The sequence below is a fragment of the Equus quagga genome, chromosome 5, assembly GCF_021613505.1.
Source record: "Equus quagga isolate Etosha38 chromosome 5, UCLA_HA_Equagga_1.0, whole genome shotgun sequence".
Taxonomy (NCBI): Eukaryota; Metazoa; Chordata; class Mammalia; order Perissodactyla; family Equidae; genus Equus; species Equus quagga.
In genome coordinates this window covers 130505441-130524622 of record NC_060271.1, presented here as the reverse complement: position 1 = coordinate 130524622, position 19182 = coordinate 130505441, and the positions used below count along the sequence as shown (strand labels likewise).

Here is a 19182-nt window from a genome sequence, read left to right as displayed (position 1 = left end):
ACGCTGTAGTGGCTAGTAAGCCAAGTAACGGTTATTCTGAATCACGAATTAAAGTACTATAATGTAGCCATATGAAAATGGCTCCATCAGAATGACGTTCTTGTGCATTAATGATCATCTCTGAACTTACTCCATATTCCCTATTCCATCTCAAGGACAAGGAATACCCACTTTACCCATTAATTAATATTTGAAATGTTTAAAGCTGATCTATATTGCTCTTTAAATCAGATACAAGTTATTATTTTAAACTTATAGATTTGAATTAAGACTTAAGAAGATTTCTGTCCTGCCTCCCAAGTCATGTAACATAAAAGAGGTTTAAGAGGTTTGTGATATTAAACACAATGTGTTCACCTGCCACTTAAAGGTCTGAGTGTGCATCCTGTCTACTAAATCACTGAATTAGTCAATATGCTTATAAATCCTAAAATATTATGATTATATACATAAACATGAGAAAAATGAGCCCTTATATATTTTTGGTTGAATTTAATATATGTGTGTGGTTTAGTAAGTAAATTTCTATTACACTAATCCAAATCAATGAATGAGACATGCACACTAAAATAGTTTCAAACATTTGGTATTCCATGGTTCATTAAAATACCAAGCAAAGGAAAATTTGGAGTTTGAATATAAATAGTACAATATTTTTTAAAACATTTTAAGCTTTACTACATTTTTATTTATTACCTTGGTTTGTTTGGGGCAAGCTGTCGACTCGGCCGCCTAATAGACTGGTTTTGTTGAATCTTCATTGAGGTTCTAGGAGATGACCGTGCAAAAGGGTCCGGAGCTGGAGGCTTTTTAGGTATCTTTTTCACCAACCGACTAACCCACTTTTGCTGCTCTTCTGTAGAATTTGCTAATAACAATAGATTCTTTGCCGTTGAAATGTCATAATAAACTATAAAAAAATTTGAAAAAGATTAATGCATTTAAAATGATCTGAACATAAATAATATTGATGGAGCAAGTAATTTACTATTTACCTTTGCAAGGTGCTATAATCTCCTCCTTTTTGTCCATGTGATCTTTATGACATTTAATATGGCAGCGACGGCACTCTAAAGCAGGAGGAGGTTTAAACATATGCCACAATGGCTTCATACAAGCTTCACAGTTGGTTGGGAAATGATAGAGCGTAGGAATAAATTCATGTCCCTTGTGGCAAATATAATTTGATTTTTCTCCCACTGGCTCCACTGGAAATTCTTGTTCCTTCTTACTTTCTCCTTCATTAGCATACAGAATCTATAAATACCAAAAAGAACAACAAATGATTTCCAAACCTAAGTTAATTTTTATGCAGTAATGATTCTTATAGTGTAAATAAAATAAAATTAGCCTAAATTATTCAATGAGAAAAAAATGCATTTGACTTTCAAACATTAGGTCTGTCTCATCAAGGACTTCTATGAGAAAAGTCATTAGACCATCACTTTGGTTCACATTTCAAAAGAATCAATCCTGTTCAAATGGGACCTCCTTATTTTCTTCAGGATATCTTACTATGTTTTAGCAAATTTATCAGAATAGGCCAGCAAGAGGTAAATCTGCACTCGACGGGTGTTAGAAAATTTTTCTAGGAGGGGGTGTTCAAAACAATCACCTGGAGAGATGTAGTGATTATACAAATTATTGATTTATAATTCTGAAAAAACAGACAACTGGGTGATAACTGCAAACAGAGCTTAAATTGAAAAGATTTGTTATTTGGAGAGCTGAGGAAGAAAGGAAAAGAGGAAAGGATGTATCCAAATAAATATCAGCACCCAGAAAATAAGCAGTCAACTCCCCCACAGTACACCAAGCATAACACCTTTTACATAGAAGGAACTCAATAACTAATTGTTGGTTTGACTAATTTTAAAATGGAAGTAGTAAAGCAAAGAATTTGACTTTACTTTAAATTGTAAATAAAAAGGCTACTGGGTACAAAACTTAACTTCACAAGAAACTTATTTAACTTGGTAGAGAGATGAGCATACAACCAAAAACAGAAGGAGAAAGTTCATGCTTAAAAAATGTCATAATCAACCCTGCACAAAAGGATAGCAAAGGCCAGAAACATGATATAAACACACTACAGACTGAACAAGTAAAATGGAGAGAGAAATGAAGATGTATCCAAACAGAATAAACATCAAAGTCAAAAAGAAGAAATCACTTTAGATTGGGACTAAAATTGAAACGTAATCTAGAAAAAGGCCCAAGAATAAAGAATTTGATATGTCATGTCAATACTGAGAACCTCTATAGGTGAAAAAACAAAACAAAACCAATCAATAGAAAACAAAATAAAACTATGTTTACCTGGAATATCCTTGGAATTTCTTTAGCATCTGCTCTATATACATCTGTCTGCGTAACTGGTCGGACATGAAATAACTTGCTATAAAAGATTTTTAGTAAAGGAATAAAATATTACCAAAAAGTCAAATCACATTAGTTATACTATACTTATGTCCTAAGTTAAAATTGACTACTTTGACCCACATTAGAAGGTCAGAGAACATCTTGCTCTAATTCAACCACTCCTCGAGATTTTGAGAAATTTCCAGCAAGCCAGAAATTTTCCATTAGTTTCAGAAAACAACATAATAAAAAACTATGAAATAAAGATGTTTTAGCTAACTCTATATCCCAGACTTTCATCTGTATGAAGCAAATATAAGAAAATGTAACAATAGTAAATTAGGAGCTCTACTGTGTGAGTATATACATACACTACATGACTAATACATTGCACTAACAACAAAAAAGGTCATGTTATTCTCTTATACTTCAAAAGATGAAGTTTGTAAATATTTTAAGAAAAACTTACTCTATATCTAAAACCATGTAAGGATTAGATTGTTCTTTATCTTGTTCACTGTCATAGAAAAGAATCTTCTTACTGCTTACAATCACATACTGTTAAAAAAAGAGAAGGAATTAAACAATGATTAAAGTTAATATATATCTTATTTATTTTCTTGAAAACAAATTCTACATTAGCAATAAAAATCATACAAAATACCTCAGTTAAATAACTAAAAAGTTCTTAATATACTCTTAGAAAAGTCTTCCTTAAAATAACAATAAATTTTGTTTGTATATATTTTAAATAAGCAAATTGGGGAGGAAATGAATTCAAATATTTTTTGGACTGATTTAGCTTCAAGCTAGATACTTCCGATAGCATAGGTAACCTTATTGCTATGGTTTGAATGTCTATATTTCCCTAAAATTCATGTGTTAAATCCTAACACCTAATGGGATGATATTAGGAGGTGGGGCCTTTGGAAGGTGATTAGTCACGACAGCAGAGCCCTCATGAATGGGATTCGTGCTCTTATAAAAGGGGTTCCAGAGAGATCCCTAGCCCCTTCCACATGTGAGGACACAAAAAGAAGTGTGCAACCCAGAAGAGGGCCTTCACCAGAACCCAACCATGCTGGCACCTTGATCTTGGATTTCCAGCCTCCAGAAGTGTGAGAAATAAATTTGGTTGTTTATAAGCTACCCAGTCCGTGATATTTTGTTAATAGCAGCCTGATTGTACTAAGACACTTATGAAAAATGAACATAACATTAAATCAGTAACAGAGGAAAAGAAATAAATGGGTCTTTCTGTCATATCCAGAGTGGTTTTCCCACTGAAACAACAAAAGCCTTAAGGTCAATAGGCTTCTAGTTTCCCAACACCAAAATCTATTTTATTATTAACAACATGTTAATGATGAAAAATTTTTTTTACAAAGATACATAAAATCTCATCATTCCAAATCAGAAACTGCAACAAGTTTTATGTATATAAAAGTTCTAATTATATACATCATACAACTACAAAAGTGAAATGGCTGTAGCTAAACCAAAAGCAAAACAAAAGAACCATATTCAAAGGTACCAAATACCTTTTTAACCCATCCAAATTTCTTAGTGTTGTTTCGCACTGGCAACGAAAGCCATCCTTCTAGTCTTGATTCTATAAAACAAGCACAAGATATGAGGATAAATATAAGAACTCTCCTAAAAAAATAAGGAATTTAATAAAATATTAATTTTATAAAATTATAAAACATTAAATATGCCCTTCAGAATTCATCATTATACATTATCTAGGATCTAATAATAACACAGGATCAGTATAAGCAAGTTATGCAATGCAAAACAAAATCCCGGTTATATCACATTGGAAATATACATTCCATAGTTTATAAAGTCAAACGCCGGTTGATTAAATTCATGCATTTGCAAAGTTCAGCAGAAAAGTTGCAAACAAAAGATTTTCACCAGTACACCTGTATTAGAATCCTTTATTTTTCCTTTGGAAGAAGGCCTAACTATAGATATAGTGCACATCTTCTTCAAAGGGAAAACATTTTAAGTGAGTAATTATGTGTTCAGAGAAAACGGACATTTAGAATGACCATAATAAAATGAAATTGTGTGAATTACAGATCAAATTTGGTTAATGAGTAACAATAAACCAAAAGATTTCTAAATTCCAAAGTATCGATATAAATAAAATTCCAGTTCAACAAAGGAAATTGTCTGAATTTGTCCTAATAGCATTTGATCAGTATCCTTTAATGACATAATTGAGATAATAAGCATCTTTGGAGGTTATTCTAATAATAAAAGTAGCTATCCACTTATTTAACATCTACTATGTGTCTGAACTGTGCTATATGCTTTACATAAATGTTCTTTAACCTTTAGAACCTCACAGAAAGGTCACACAGGGACACATCTCTGACCCCAGCGTCTAGACTCTCTCTCACATCAACAACCTTTCAGATTTTATGAACAGAAATGCTGTGATGAAAATAGTCTATATACTCAACCGCCTGGACATCGTCCTATACCAATTTAAGAGATTAAATCAGATGACCTCTAACGATATGGGTAAGACTTAAATAATTGTATTGCTAAGATCTAAAACAACTTCAGTACAATCACTTATGATTTATATTACATACTGATATATACCTAGGAAATGTGACAACAATGTGAATAACTATAGGTATTTTACTTTGAATTCAATTAATGAGACTAAATTTTACCTTACATTCAACTGCTCATACGCTAATTTCTTGTCATTTACATTAAACATTTTTTGCACTTATACTAACTTTGTGTTAAATATAACAATTTTATATGTTTCCATCTGGTTTCCTCATTTAAGCTATAAATCCTTTCAGGTCAAGGTTCAGGTCAAATCGTCTTCTGTTCTCTTTTAAGGCTGCCTAGCACAATGTTGACTAGGTAAGCACGCAATTAACACCCAAATACATCCTCTGAAACAGTCCATGTGCTTTTTTTCTACTGTCACTTGTGATACAGAACTTCAGGAAGAATTTCTTCTTGGTTAAAAATGGATGAAACAGGCAGTGAAATTATATCCTCTTAAACGATGTAAAGTACTGCCCCATTTCTTGTAAGTTGACAAAATAAATCTATCAATTGTGATAACAGCAATGCCGTGTGAAAATACCTTAAAAACAAATTCTTTGTTCATGCAGCAGTTTCTTTAACTGACACTAGAGCAACTTGTTAGTGTTAGTGAATATTAGTTAACGTTACAAGAATTTTCAAAAGGACTGAAATTAAGGGTAGTGAGAAAACTCCAAAGGTGAAAGATTTTTAGGATATCACCTGTACCATTAGGTTCCGATGAAATAGGTAAGTAGGGCAAAGATTCTTCTTCTGAGTCAGAATCAGAGTCAAGGAGCATATGAGAACTGGAAGGCTTAGTGGCAATATTGAGAGAAGTAGAGGAACGCTGGTAGGTGAATGACATGGATTCCATAGTGTGTGATTGAGTGATATGAACTAAACACCCAACATAAAAGGAAGTAAGAATGCAGAAAGAAGAGAAAATAAAATGAAAGCTTAAAAAGAGAGCTACCTGTAATAAAGAGCAAATTTAAATAACTAAATGTGAAATTTTCTTTTGCATTTTTTAATGAAAAATTTTGTTAAAAATCAATAAATAAGTTTAAACTCTCATTGAATCCCCACTCTAAGGAGTAGGTTTTCCCTTAAAGAAATGACAAAACGTTTTTCCTCAAGAGCAAAGTCAGCCGTAAGACTTAGAACAACCAACTGACTTCTATTTAAAACAAAAGGCTTTTAATAAAAATAAACTTAAGGGCTGAAAACAAATCTGTACCTGGAAACCCATCATCTGCCTCAGCATCCCCTGGTCCACTGCCTATACTGGAACTATCCAGACCAATATGCAAGGCCTGGAGCTGTGACCGCAGCTGCTCAATGTCACTGTCTTTACTGTCCAGTGTCATCTGTAGTTCAATTCGAATCTGGCTCTCTTCAGCTATTTGCTACAAGAAATTAAATTACATTAAATTAACTGAGTGTCACATATCTCACAATTTTGCTTCTTCATTCAGTAATAATTACTAAGTAATAAAAATGTTCTATAACCAATAAAATATATACAGAGATGAAAACAATTCTACTACTTAAAAAGAAGTCTTCAATCTAGAGTCCAAAAAGCATTCTTACAGCCTGCATCTCATTCAGTTCTTTCTGATACTTGATCATCTGCTGGGTCAATTTTTCACGTTCAGATTTAAGTTCCATATGAAGTTTTCTATTCTCCTTCTCTTTTCTCCGCACATCTGTGTCACTACCACGCTTGACAGGTTCTTTTCGATTCATGATCTCAGCCAACTTATTCACAGCCTTAAAAACATAAAAATAAGTGTGTTAGTAAATAAAATAAATTACGTTGATGGTTTTTCGGTATTCACCAATCGCAAGTTATACAACCAGTAATAATCTCCTTCTCTATACACAGGGCAAGAAAGAAACACTTTCTAGATTAAGTAATAGAACCTCCTTCATCACTCATTATCCTTTTCCAACCTATACTCTATTAGTTTTTCACTCTCATGTTTTCAGAGAACTAATTTAAAATGTTTATAGGTTTGATCTGATGTTACTTTCTACCACTTTGAGTTTTTAGTTCCAAAAGAAAATTGTACTAGGCAGATCTTTTATCCTGGAGGAAGAGAATTTTGTATTGGCATCAGATTAATAAAATACATGCCCAACCACAGAACAGAGCATCTGGGACCCACAAGTATTCATGCTGTATATACAACCCATGAGAGCTGGCAGAAGGATGGTCAATAATCGTGAGTGCCTTTTCAGATTAAGTTACCCTTTTTTAGGCTGTCAGCAAATGGGCATTCTCTGCAGATTCTTAAAAGCAGAAAAACTGATCAGATTACAATGAAAAGTTAGGAAGGAATGTGATTTCATATGGAAAAATTAAGAAAAACTTTCATAAGCATTGAATTGGACAATATTAATCAAATCTAGCTTCTCCCAACCTGGCAAAAATCAGACACTTGTGACTGTTCACAAATACTAACACATTCAATGACTGCCCCTGCCAATCTATAATGCTAGAAGTAAAATGTAAAAGAGAGAACCTAAAAAAAATTCAAAATCGTATTTAGAGTTTATTATACATACTTGAGTTTTGAGTGTTCTCTCTGTTAACAGCTGCTTCTCAAATTGTGCTTTAATAGCTGCTGCACTTATCTCTTCATCTTTCAACCTTGATAGTTCTGAAACATGGAAAAATGTAAACATTTTATTGATAACTACAGCAACTGACAGACATTAGGTATAATTAAAATAAACCTTATTCTTTGTTAATACTTACGCTCTTGGGCATCTTTCAATTTGTTATTTAATTCTTCTTTCTCATTTGCAAGATTGGCAACATCACTAGTTAGTGTCCTATTAGTTTCTTCAAGCTAAGAAACAAAAATGGAAAAAAAATCATATCCCAATGAACAAAATTTAAGTTATACAACAAAATGAAAATATCCTAGAACATCGCTAAAGCTCATGTTTTTCTAAGTATGTCTATCTCTATACTTCTTGCCTTTGTGTTACAATCTTACCAAACTTCAGCCTTGATGAAAATTTTGCTAACCATAATGGACTTCATACGCACCCCAGGAAGCCAAAAAACTGCCCTTTTCTCAAAAATCCTTAGCAGTATTTTTTAATGAGAAAAACATACAATAAACTAAAAAAGGCAAATATTACAACAAAGCCCTGCATTTCATCATAGAGAATAAACAAATTTTAAAACTGCAGTATTTCTTTCAGAAATACAAATTTTAAAACAGAAAACAAAATTTTACTAAAGAAGTTGACATCCTTTTGTATTCTCTCCAAATCCTATTCCTATTCTTCCTTCTTGAAGGAAATTTTATTGTGAATTATGTGTTCACACGTTCCATCATGACTGTATACTTTTATTACATACACATGAAACAATACATAGTGTGGTTTTATGTGATGGTAAATTGTCCATAAAGAGCATACTGTATTTATCTTTCTGTAATTGCTTTCACTTGACACTACATTAAGAATTAAAGTGTTGATATATATGAAGACTTAACTCATTTTAACTGATATAGTAGTTCCATCTTCTCCCACATTTCATTTATCCATTTACTCATCTACTAATAATACATTTGAATTTTTGCTATTACAAACATTTATGATGCTATGAGTATTGAGGCTTTATTTCTCTAGCATATTTATCTTAATATAGACTTTATTTGGATTATATGAATATTTAAAATTTACTGGAAATTACCATACTATTTACTATACTATGCCATACTAAATTTACAGTCCCCACAGGAGTAAATGAGTCATTTTCCAGACGTCCTTCAAACACTTGCAATTAGTCAGATACTGAATTTTTGCCAATGTGATGGGTATAAAATGGTATTTCAAAGTTATTTTATCTAGCCTTTTCCTAAAGACTAGTGAGGTTAAGCATCTGCTTATACTTTTAGGTTTTCACTTTTGGCCAATTTTTCTTCTCAATTGTTTAACTTTTTCTTATTGAACTGTAGGAGTTCCACATACATTCTTGATACTAATCCCTTGTTTAATAAATACATTACAAATATCTTCTTCTTGTCATTTATTTGTTGTCTTCTGTTATACGTAAATTTTGGATACTGTTCTAATAGTTTAAATTTTTTATCTTTTCACATTTAGGTCCTTAAGATAGCTAGAATTTACTTGCGTATGTGGTAAAGGATAAGGATCAAATTTTATTCCTTTCCATATAAAAATATAGTTATTCCAAAACCATTTATTAAATCTGTATCCTTTGCTACTTATTTGTGTACTGCCACTTCCATCATAAACCAAGTTCCTGAATGTACATGAATCTATTTCCAGCCTCCCCACTCATTTCCACTGAACAGGATTAAATATCCCCATTCCCTGTTCTGATACCACACTTGTTAATCAGCGTAGTATTTTAATAGATCTGGATAACTGATAAAGGCAAACTCAACCACCTGTTATTTTACTTAACTTTGAAATTTTATTGCAATTTTTTTTTCAACTTGCATATGACTATCTTCACGGTAGTTTCAAGATTCTTTTGAACTAAACTTTGTTTAACAAGAAAAATTTGCCTTAAGCTGTTTTCTACTTTTAATATTCCCCTTTTACTTTAGTTTTTAACTTTGAATTTACCAATAGGTGAGGCGACTTAGAAGAAGCTTTTTTGAGACTCTCTCTACCAGACAACACTAAGAAGCTAATGGTTAACTGGATCACAAATCTTGTAGCCAGCACACACAATTTTTCATTTAGATCTCTGTTACTTTCCTAGTACTTCAAAGAAAGATTTATGATATAGTAATTTAATTATACTCAAAAAAAGAACCAAGAATTTACTTACAGATGCAATTGTAGCATCTTTTTCAGTGAGTTCCTGTTTGTGTCTAGCCATCATCTCTTTGATCTCCAGCTCTTTCATGATTTTCTCTTTTTCCAAATCAGAATATTGTTCTTCAGCAATTGAACGAGCCAGCTGCTCAGAATCTGCTTTGGTCAAGGTGATCTCCAGTTGAGCAGCCAAGGAGTCCCTACATTTTAGAGATATATCATTTTAATGTTTAATTTTCACTATTAAGTCAGTTTTTGTCTAACGCACTTCATCAACACATTTTTATTTGGAGTATAGCAGGCACTGTTCTAGAAGCAGGGTACATGGCTATAAACAAGAGACAAAGATCTTGCCCTTACCTTTCATCCTGTAATTCCTGCTTCTTCTGCTGTAATTCTTTACAAAGTTTGGTCTTTTCTTCACATTCTTCTTTAAGTTCCCTAACCTGTGTTTTATAGAGGGTCTAAATAGCAAAATATAACAGAAACCTCTATCATCATCATCATTAGGAATATTATTTCTACGTTCAAAATCTATAAAGTCAAATTAACACATACAAATATGCTCATAACACTGAGTAATGTTGAGCCCTTGAGCAAATTCATACTTTCATGAGTTTTTCTATTTTCTGATAATCAACGAATTAGCTAATAAAAGTTCAGCCAATAATTTAGAAGCATGATTTTCAACTGGACATCATAGTGAGATTTCTCATTAAATGACAAAGACTGGTGGGATGAAGAAGCAAAAAAAAATATTACTAATTTAGACAAGAAAATTTTGTTAGCTTAAATCAATGAAACAGAGGTGACAGTTACTAATTCATATTTTAAAACTGATCTCAATAAAGTACAAATATTAAAATGATAACTTTATTTCTTTCATTATGAAAATATAATACTTCCTCAAAAAGCAATACTTTTAATGAACTTCACAGGATATAGGTAGATGCATAGAACTATTTTTCTAGCAATGATAATGGATCTCTCTTAAACTATCTACAGTCTCTTGCCTACTTGTTCTTTTTATATGAGGAGTATGGTACGAAACATCCCATCCAAAACTCTGTCTGGAGTTTGCTATAAGAATCATTCTAAAGACTTGAATCATTCTCCTGGTTCTGCAGCAAATTTTTAAAAAAATTCTACAAATACAACAATTTTCAAATTAATGTGCCTGTAACTTACTGAGAAATACTGCTCTGCTTCAAGCTGATCTTGGAGCTCTTTCATTTGCCCATCCGCATCTTGACGCTCTCTGTGGGAACATTGCATCAAAGGTTTAAATAAGTTGTCCACATATTAAACCAGCAACTCTTGAAATGTGGTCTGGGGAACTGTTGGGAGTCCCTGAGACTCTTGCAGAGAATCCAAGAGGTCAAATTATTTTCATAATACTAAGCATCATTGCTTTTTTTTTTTACTCTCCTTATCTCACTAGAGTATATGGACTTTTCTTGAGGCTACATGACATATAATGATGTCTTCACTCCAACAGCTAATGAAACGTGTGCTTGTATGTTCCTGTGTTTTACAAATTTCTCAGCTTTAATTTCTAACACAAAAAATATAATTAGATATAACTCACATAAACAAAAACTCTTTGAGGCCTTCAACAATTTTTAAGAGTATAAAGGGGTCCTGAGACCAAATAGTGCTATATTAAACTAAAAACATTAACTTACATATTCACATAACATGCACTGTGATCAGCCATTTATGCCAACCAAGTAGGAGAATTAAAAGAGCAGCTAAAAATCGTTTATCTTAGGATGAGTGAAGACATGACTAGGAGGGGGGTTCAGAGGAGGTAATGAGTGCAGGTTTTTATATCTAAATGTAGATGGTAACTGCACAGATTTGTATACTTTGTAAAAATTCATTGAGCTCTACACTTATCATTTGTGTACTTTTTTCTGTATGTAAATTTTCAAAATTAAGAAATAAAAAATAAAAAGTGAGCCTAACAACCCATTTAAGAGGCTGGGTTGAAATAAGTTAAATTCTAGGGTTATTAAAAAAACACAAAGGGGACCAGGCTGGTGGCACAGCAGTTAAGTACACACGTTCCACTTTGGGAGTCCGGGTTTGGCCAGCTTGGATCCCAGGTGCAGACCTACGCACCACCTGTCAAGCCATGCTATGGCAGGCATCCCACATATAGAGTAGAGGAAGATGGGCACTGATGTTAGTTCAGGGCCAGTCTTCCTCAGCAAAAAGAGGACGACTGGTAGCAGATGTTAACGCAGGGCTAATCTTCCTCAAAAGAAGAAACAAACTCATAAAAATTATAGTCATTCCAAGTTAAAGCTAAGGCGGGGGTGAAAGCAAGTTGGAGAACAATACAACATATAAGATGCAATTAAAAAACAAACAAAAAAAATAAAATCTACAAAAAACTTAGCCCTATATATGTTGTATAGATGTATAGGTACAGACATAGAAAAAAGTCTGGAAGGATAAACAACAAACTGTTAAGATATGTTACCTCTGGAGAGGTGAAACACGTCTGCATTCATAAAGGGGAATTTATATTGCTTTCTCTTTATTTCTTAATATAGTTCTGAGTATGTTACAGTGAGAAAGTATTTGAATAACAGATATTTAAAAAATGTATATAGCAAGAAAGACTCAGACCAAATGATTTAATCATACCATCTTCAATTTGTATAGAACTTTGATCCTTATTTCCATTTAACATAATTTGGACACTTTGTTTACTCACTGGCCCTTAAGTCTCTGGATAAAAATGAAGTTATCACTTAATGCCACTTACCTGTGTGATTTCTGTATTTTATTATTGATGAGTATATTACTAAGAAATGATAATTCTTATTTCTGAGTCAAAAATGTGAAAGATGCTAATTAATAACAAAGAAAATGTCAACTTTTAAAATTGTCTCATCATCACCAGGTAAGCCCACTTGCAGTTAACCCCAGTATAATTTTTTTTTAAAGATTGGTCCTGAGCTAACATCTGTTGCCAATCTTTTTTTCTTCTTCTTCTTCTCCCCAAAGCCCCCAGTACATAGCTGTATATTCTAGTTGTAGGTCCTTCTAGTTCTCCTATGTGGGACACTGCCTCAGCATGGCTTGATGAATCGTGCTAGGTCTGCGCCCAGGATCCGAACTGGTGAAACCTGGGCTGGTGAAGCAGAGTGCGCCAACTTAACCACTTGGCTACAGGGCTGGTCTCCCAGTATAATTTTAATATCATGATCTTCTTGAGGAGCTGCTATCATTCATATATGTAACTTTAAAAATCTAACATTTATTAGGTATTTAATAAAAGTATTTTTCAGAAAGTAGCCACATAAATGCACATGGTTACAATTAAATAATGCAGAACAGCACAGAAGAAATTATCATGAAAGGCAGCAATCTCCTTATCGACACCTCTCTACCACCTAATCCTACTCCCCTAGAGGAAATCACTTTGTTTCATTTCTGTTTTTTGTTCTTTTAGCAGTTACACCTCCGCATCTCAGTTTATTTCTTGAAATAAACTTTAATTATTATTCACCAATTCCCCACTAACTTGAGAATTTAGCTCTTATCATCCCTAACCTCACCCAAACCTCCAAAACAATTGTATCACTGGCCTGAGTGACATAATCAAACCTCCATTTCCTATTGCATCAACCACAAACCACAACCTCCCCTATTTAAGATGAGAACTGCAACATTCTCATCCTTTCTCTTTTATTTCTTAAAATTTCATGAGAACATGTCTAAATGTGGGTCTTTTTTCATTTATTTTTGCTGTCTTTTCAATCTAAAGTCTTCTCTTTCAGCTATAGGAAATTCTTTTCTATTATTTCTTTAATAATTTCCTCTCCTTGGTTCTCTGGAATTCTTATTTGTCTGCTGCTAGAACTCCTAGAACAGTCTCTCTGTGTCTTACTTATTTCTCTCATATCTTTCATGTCACTCCCTCTTGTTCCACATTTTGTGAAATTTCTTTTTCTTCAAATCCTTCTCATAAATTTATATTGGCAGTAATTTTTAACCTTTAAGAGCATCTTCCTATTCTGGCTGCCCCATCTGCATTACATCTGGTTCTTATTTAATGGAAGGAGTATCTCCTACAATTTTTAATCAATACTAATTATTACCAGCAGGGTTGTTTTGTTTGTGCTTTCTTAAGTTCTCTTCATTCCTTGATACATGTTTCATCTGGGGGCACTTTTCCTATTTCTTTATCATAGCCTTTCTCCTTCATATCACAGCCTTTCCTCAAATGCCTATTGATACTTGGTTATTCATTTACAAAGGAGGCAACAGAAATTTTAATCTCTATAACTATGGGAGGGGTTTTCTAACTGACAAACTTCAGTTTAAGATGAGAGGCTTAAAAAAACCGACATTAAAAAATAACCAAAACAAAAAGTAACAAATGTTGGAGGGGTTGTGGAGAAAAAGGAACCCTCATACACTGTTGGTACGAATGCAAACTGGTGCAGCCACTATGGAAAACAGTATGGAGATTTCTCAAAAAATTAAAAATGGAAATACTGTAAGACCCAGCCATCCCACTACTGGGTATCTATCCAAAGAGCTTGAAATCAGCAATTCCAAAAGTCCCATGCACCCCTACGTTCACTGCAGCATTATTCACAACAGCCAAGATGTGGAAGCAACCTAAGTACCCATCAACTGATGAGTGGATAAAGAAGATGTGGTATATATATACAATGGAATACTACTCAGCCACAAAAAAGAATAAAAATCATCCCATTTGCAACAACATGGATGGACCTTGAGGGAATTATGTTAAGTGAAATAAACCAGATAGAGAAAGACGAACTCTGTATGACTCCACTCATAGGTGGAAGTTAAACATGCAGCCAAAGAGAAGTGACTCGTGGTTACCAGGGGAAAGGGGGGTTGGGGAGGTGGGCACAAAGGGTGAACTGGTGTACCTACAACATGACTAACAACAATGTACAACTGAAATTTCACAAGGTTGTAACTATCATAATCTTAATAAAGTTAAAAAAATAAAAATAATAATAATAAAAAAAAAGCATTAAGCAGGGGAACCCCCAAATGCCAGAATGAAAAAGGCTTTTCTCTGAATTGCTGACCCCATACTAGCTGTTCTAACTATCCAGAGAGTGTGCCCAATTTCTTTAGAGGGAATGCCCTGTAGGAACCCTAGTGGTGGTAGTGCCTGACTACAGATACTTCTGCAAGGGGTAGCGGTAGAGTATGATGAGTAGATTGTTCCAGTACAGCATCACATCTTACTCCAGCCCTTCAAGGTATTTTTTTGACTAAAGAAACTTTTTTCCTTCACCTCTATCCCACTTCACATATACTCCTGGCTGTCACTTCCTTTGCTCTACTTCATTAGTCAGAGTTTTCATTCACTTGTCACTACCTCATTAACTAAAGGAACTTCTTGTCCTCCAAGCCACTGTAATTCTTGATGTGGGTTTATATATTTTAAAAATTCCTTGGGGCCAGCTCCGTGGCTGAGTGGTTAAGTTCGCGCGCTCCGCTGCAGCGGCCCAAGGTTCGGATCCTGGGCGCGGACACGGCACCGCTCGTCAGGCCACGTTGAGGCGGCGTCCCACATTCCACAACTAGAAGGACCTGCAACTAAGATGTACAACTACGTACCGGGGAGGGGTGGGGGGGGGGGGTTTGGGAAATAAAGCAGTGGAAAAAAACAAAAAAGATTGGCAACAGTTGTTAGCTCAGGTGCCAATCCTTAAAAAAAAAAAAAATTCCTTTACTAGAATTTTACTGGAATCTTGGAGAGAAGAAAAGATATATACGTTGGTCATTTTCAAATGCAAGCCTACACAGCACTTCATATGTAAATTCTCATTGTATGTAATTTTTTTTACCTTGTATTCCAATTATTTATGTACCAGTCTTACCTCCCACTAAGGAATAACATCTGATAAAATGCTAGTAAGCTTCTTAAGGGTAGGAAATGTATCTGATTCATCTTTGACTCTCCCATCGTGATTGTCTATATATATATATATATATATAATATATATATATAATAGGTATGCATTCATTCATGCAACATTTGTTGAGTATATACGATGTGCAAGACATTAATCACAGGTTAGAGACAGCAAAACATAATAAGTGATTTTTGCCATTCAATGAACTTATTATATATTATTAGGTGGTTAAGATAGCAAATGTGGATATCTTTGAGGAGGAGGGTTAGAAACTGAGGGATTAAGAAACAACAGAGCCATGTGCACTTATAAAGAAAACAAGAAGCACATACACTAAAGTACTGTAAATTAGGTCTAAGTAAAGTGTAAATGGAACAGGAGAGGAAACACAATCTAGATAATTAAGTAGCTCTTGCATTCATATAAACACTGTTGTTAGAACAGATACTACAGAGAATATCTGTTCAGTCAAGTAGCTTAAAACTGTGTTCCCTAGAACCTAGGACACAGCTCAGGCTTGACCAAAGCTGGGCCAATGAGTTCCACCCAGGATTTGGGGTACTTTCCGAACTTGGGACCCAGAGAAGTTGAATCAGGGTCTCTCCAAACAAATAAAGCTATAAGACCTATCTCTAGAGTTTCTCCTTCTGGAAGGAGCAAGATTTTTGTTAAATGGAAAAAGCAAGCCTAAAATGAGACAGAAGAATAAAGCTAATATACAGGAAAAGAAACAAAAAATAAAGATAAGATGAACATGTGTGAATATTGTTCAAGGTTCTGGTTCCAATTTTTAAAAGTCAAAATCTCATGAAGTTTAAGAGTCTAGGCTTACCCAGGCAACAATTCAGCACAGAGAACAAAATCTTTTTGACCATGATTTCCTAGGTAGTGTCAACATTTGACTACCCTTCCTAGGTAGTGTCAATCTTACTGACCTGTCTGTCACAAGTATGTTAAAAGCAGGCAATCAGCAATGATGATAAAAGTAGAGCAATAATCCTAGTAGTAGTCATAGTAGTAACAGGAATAGTTGTAGTCATAACAGTCCCTTCCACTGTCGTGTGCTAGATGCTGTAAACAAACCACTGTCATCCTTTATAAGATCCCTAACAAGGAAGCTATTACTGCCCTCTTTTGTAGGTATGATAAATGGTGCAGAGAGGTCAAATATTCTGCCCAAGGTTGGTTAGCTAGTAAGTAGTGGAACTAGGATTCACACCTAGACCTGCCTGGCTTCAACACCTATGTTCTTTCCACTCTACCGCATTGCCTCTCATCAAATAACTGGGATCCAATACGACCTTTGGTCATGTCTGGGAAGAAGTAATCATAATACTAATGACTGCATGAGACAAACTTAACAGTATATTTAAAGTATACTTTAAAAGTATTTTAACAATATGTCCAATATTTTCTAAGTAAACTAAATAGAGCACTAGAGTATATCCTAAAAAAATTATTCAAAAATGTATATGGTGTTTGCTTAATAGTCAAACATTTCTGTTCTAGAAACTAAAGAAACAAACAAAAAGCACATGGACAATAAGCTTGAGGGATAGTCCTAAGGAGAAATTTATGGAGTGAAATCCCAGACATTTTCTTCTACTCCAACAACTCTCTCTGATTATAGCATAATAAGGTGGCAGTAGTGAAAACTTTGGGGGGAAGCAAATATCTTCTGGAAGGACAACAGTGGCAGTCAATACATTAGTTGTATAGAAAGAAAGAGAAAATGTGGTCAAGAAAATAAAATGATTGAAAGAAAATTCCTACATAAATCAAAATTAAGATAATTTACATTTGGATAGTTGTGCATATTAAAATTTTGTCTCAAACAATTAACTTACTTTCGAAGTTCAGCATTCTGTTTTTCCAAGCTCATTTTCATTTCCATGAGGTGATTATTCTCTTGTTTTAACTGCTTTTCTGACATCTTTAGTGTGTTAACTTGCTGTGTTTGCATCTTCAAGTCATTTTGTGTGAGGCAGCGCTTCTGAGTTTCCTGTTCTATTTTTAATGTCAAGTTTCTAACCTAAAAAGCAAATTGTGTACTTGGTATATAAGTAAATTATTTTGATTTTTCTTGTCAATGAAGCTGGCAGCAAATATGATGATGTAACACAGATTTTTCCCTTAAGCAGTTAATTTCATTTCACAGTAAATAATTTTCGTATTTTTGATAATTACACTTTTAAAATAAAATATGGTCTTTAAGGTAAAACTAACTAAACAATTTTAAATTATGATTCACTTAGAATATCATCCAAATTCAGTAAAATTAAAAGGTGGTAGAATATTATTTTACAAGAAAAAATTTAACATGATGAAACCATCATTGAACTGTTACAAATAAAGTTTGCTATTAATTTATTAAATAGTTCATTATTTGTTAACTTCATACTTACATCCTCATTTAGCACATCTTTCTGTTTAAGGAGTTCATTGATTTTCTGCTGTGACTGTTTGAAGTCACAGTCTAATATAGAGCATCTTTTCTCAGCTTCTAGCAACAGGTTCTCCACTTTCTGTTTTAAAGTCCTTTCCTCCAAGAGCTTTTTCTCCATTTCTATCGCCACAAAAATGGACAGAATCATGAATTTACAAACAAGAAAAGCATATCAAACACATGACAGTGCTAACAAAAATTATAGTACACGCTGCCTTAAAAATATTTTCATTCCCAATTTAATATTTTCATCACTCCTCTTAATGTATTTGAAATGTCAACAATTTCATGCTTAAAAATTAGGTGTCTCATTTGCTGGGAATAAAATCTACCACACTATGTAACACTACATCCATTCTAATGAAAGTAAAATAATTCTGTCTTTACTTACAGTTCTAAAAGATGCTGACATTTTTAAATAAAGATTTCTTTTATTTTCCTGCTACTCTGTGCCTCTCAGTCACTCTTTTTAACTTGAAACATTCCAGGTAGATTCTATGACCTCTAAGCCTCATTTCGTATTAGCATATTACTTTGCAAAGGATGAAAATTACACATTTTAGGGAGCTGGTAAAGGACACGACTCTGTAACCAAACTTTCTCAGTTTACACCCTGGCTCTTACACTTCTAATTATTTGACTCGGGGCAAGTTAATTAACCTCTCTAAGGCTCAGTTTCCTTATCTCTAGAATGGAGATAACACTACCTACCCTCTTGGGGATGTTATGAAGATTCTGAGTTGTTTGCATAGCACTTCCATGCTGCCTGGCATACAGCAAGCACCTGATGTGCCACTATTTAAGGAAAACTTTTAATGACCTAAGAAAATGTTCACAACTTTTTTTTAAAAAAAGCAAAACAGTATAGAAAACTGAGAAAATATACAAAATATCCCGATTAGTAGAATTATGGTTAATCTTTACTTACTTCTTTACATTTTCCTGTATTTTCTAAATGATTTGCAATACACTTTTGTTTTATTAATCAGAAAAGGCTTTTAAAAGCCTTTTTCAATCTCAAAGCGAAAAGCAGGCAATGTTTATGTCTAATCAAATGATTTCACATTAAATGTAAGT

At 33.6% G+C, this 19182-nt stretch overlaps 1 protein-coding gene across 8 annotated transcripts in view; it reads right to left on the bottom strand.

The window, feature by feature from the left end:
• ROCK2 (Rho associated coiled-coil containing protein kinase 2) overlaps window positions 1-19182 on the bottom strand; it is a 164624-nt gene that overhangs the window by 9772 nt on the left and 135670 nt on the right. For 5 of the 8 annotated variants that reach the window (XR_006888496.1, XM_046660403.1, XM_046660401.1 and 2 more), the window contains 15 exons: window positions 18065-18225; window positions 17507-17691; window positions 10924-10993; window positions 10096-10199; window positions 9749-9935; window positions 7688-7781; window positions 7495-7589; window positions 6517-6696; window positions 6164-6332; window positions 5647-5823; window positions 3903-3973; window positions 2831-2919; window positions 2320-2398; window positions 996-1257; window positions 697-910 (listed from right to left, as the gene is read on the bottom strand). Coding sequence is in view for 7 of the 8 variants with exons in the window: in XM_046660403.1 (XP_046516359.1) it covers window positions 697-910; window positions 996-1257; window positions 2320-2398; window positions 2831-2919; window positions 3903-3973; window positions 5647-5823; window positions 6164-6332; window positions 6517-6696; window positions 7495-7589; window positions 7688-7781; window positions 9749-9935; window positions 10096-10199; window positions 10924-10993; window positions 17507-17691; window positions 18065-18225 (2137 nt within the window). In the remaining variant the exon portion in view is untranslated. The remainder of the gene's footprint in view (window positions 1-696; window positions 911-995; window positions 1258-2319; window positions 2399-2830; window positions 2920-3902; window positions 3974-5646; window positions 5824-6163; window positions 6333-6516; window positions 6697-7494; window positions 7590-7687; window positions 7782-9748; window positions 9936-10095; window positions 10200-10923; window positions 10994-17506; window positions 17692-18064; window positions 18226-19182) is intronic. The other 3 variants (XM_046660406.1, XM_046660407.1, XM_046660402.1) reach the window with 2 other exon arrangements.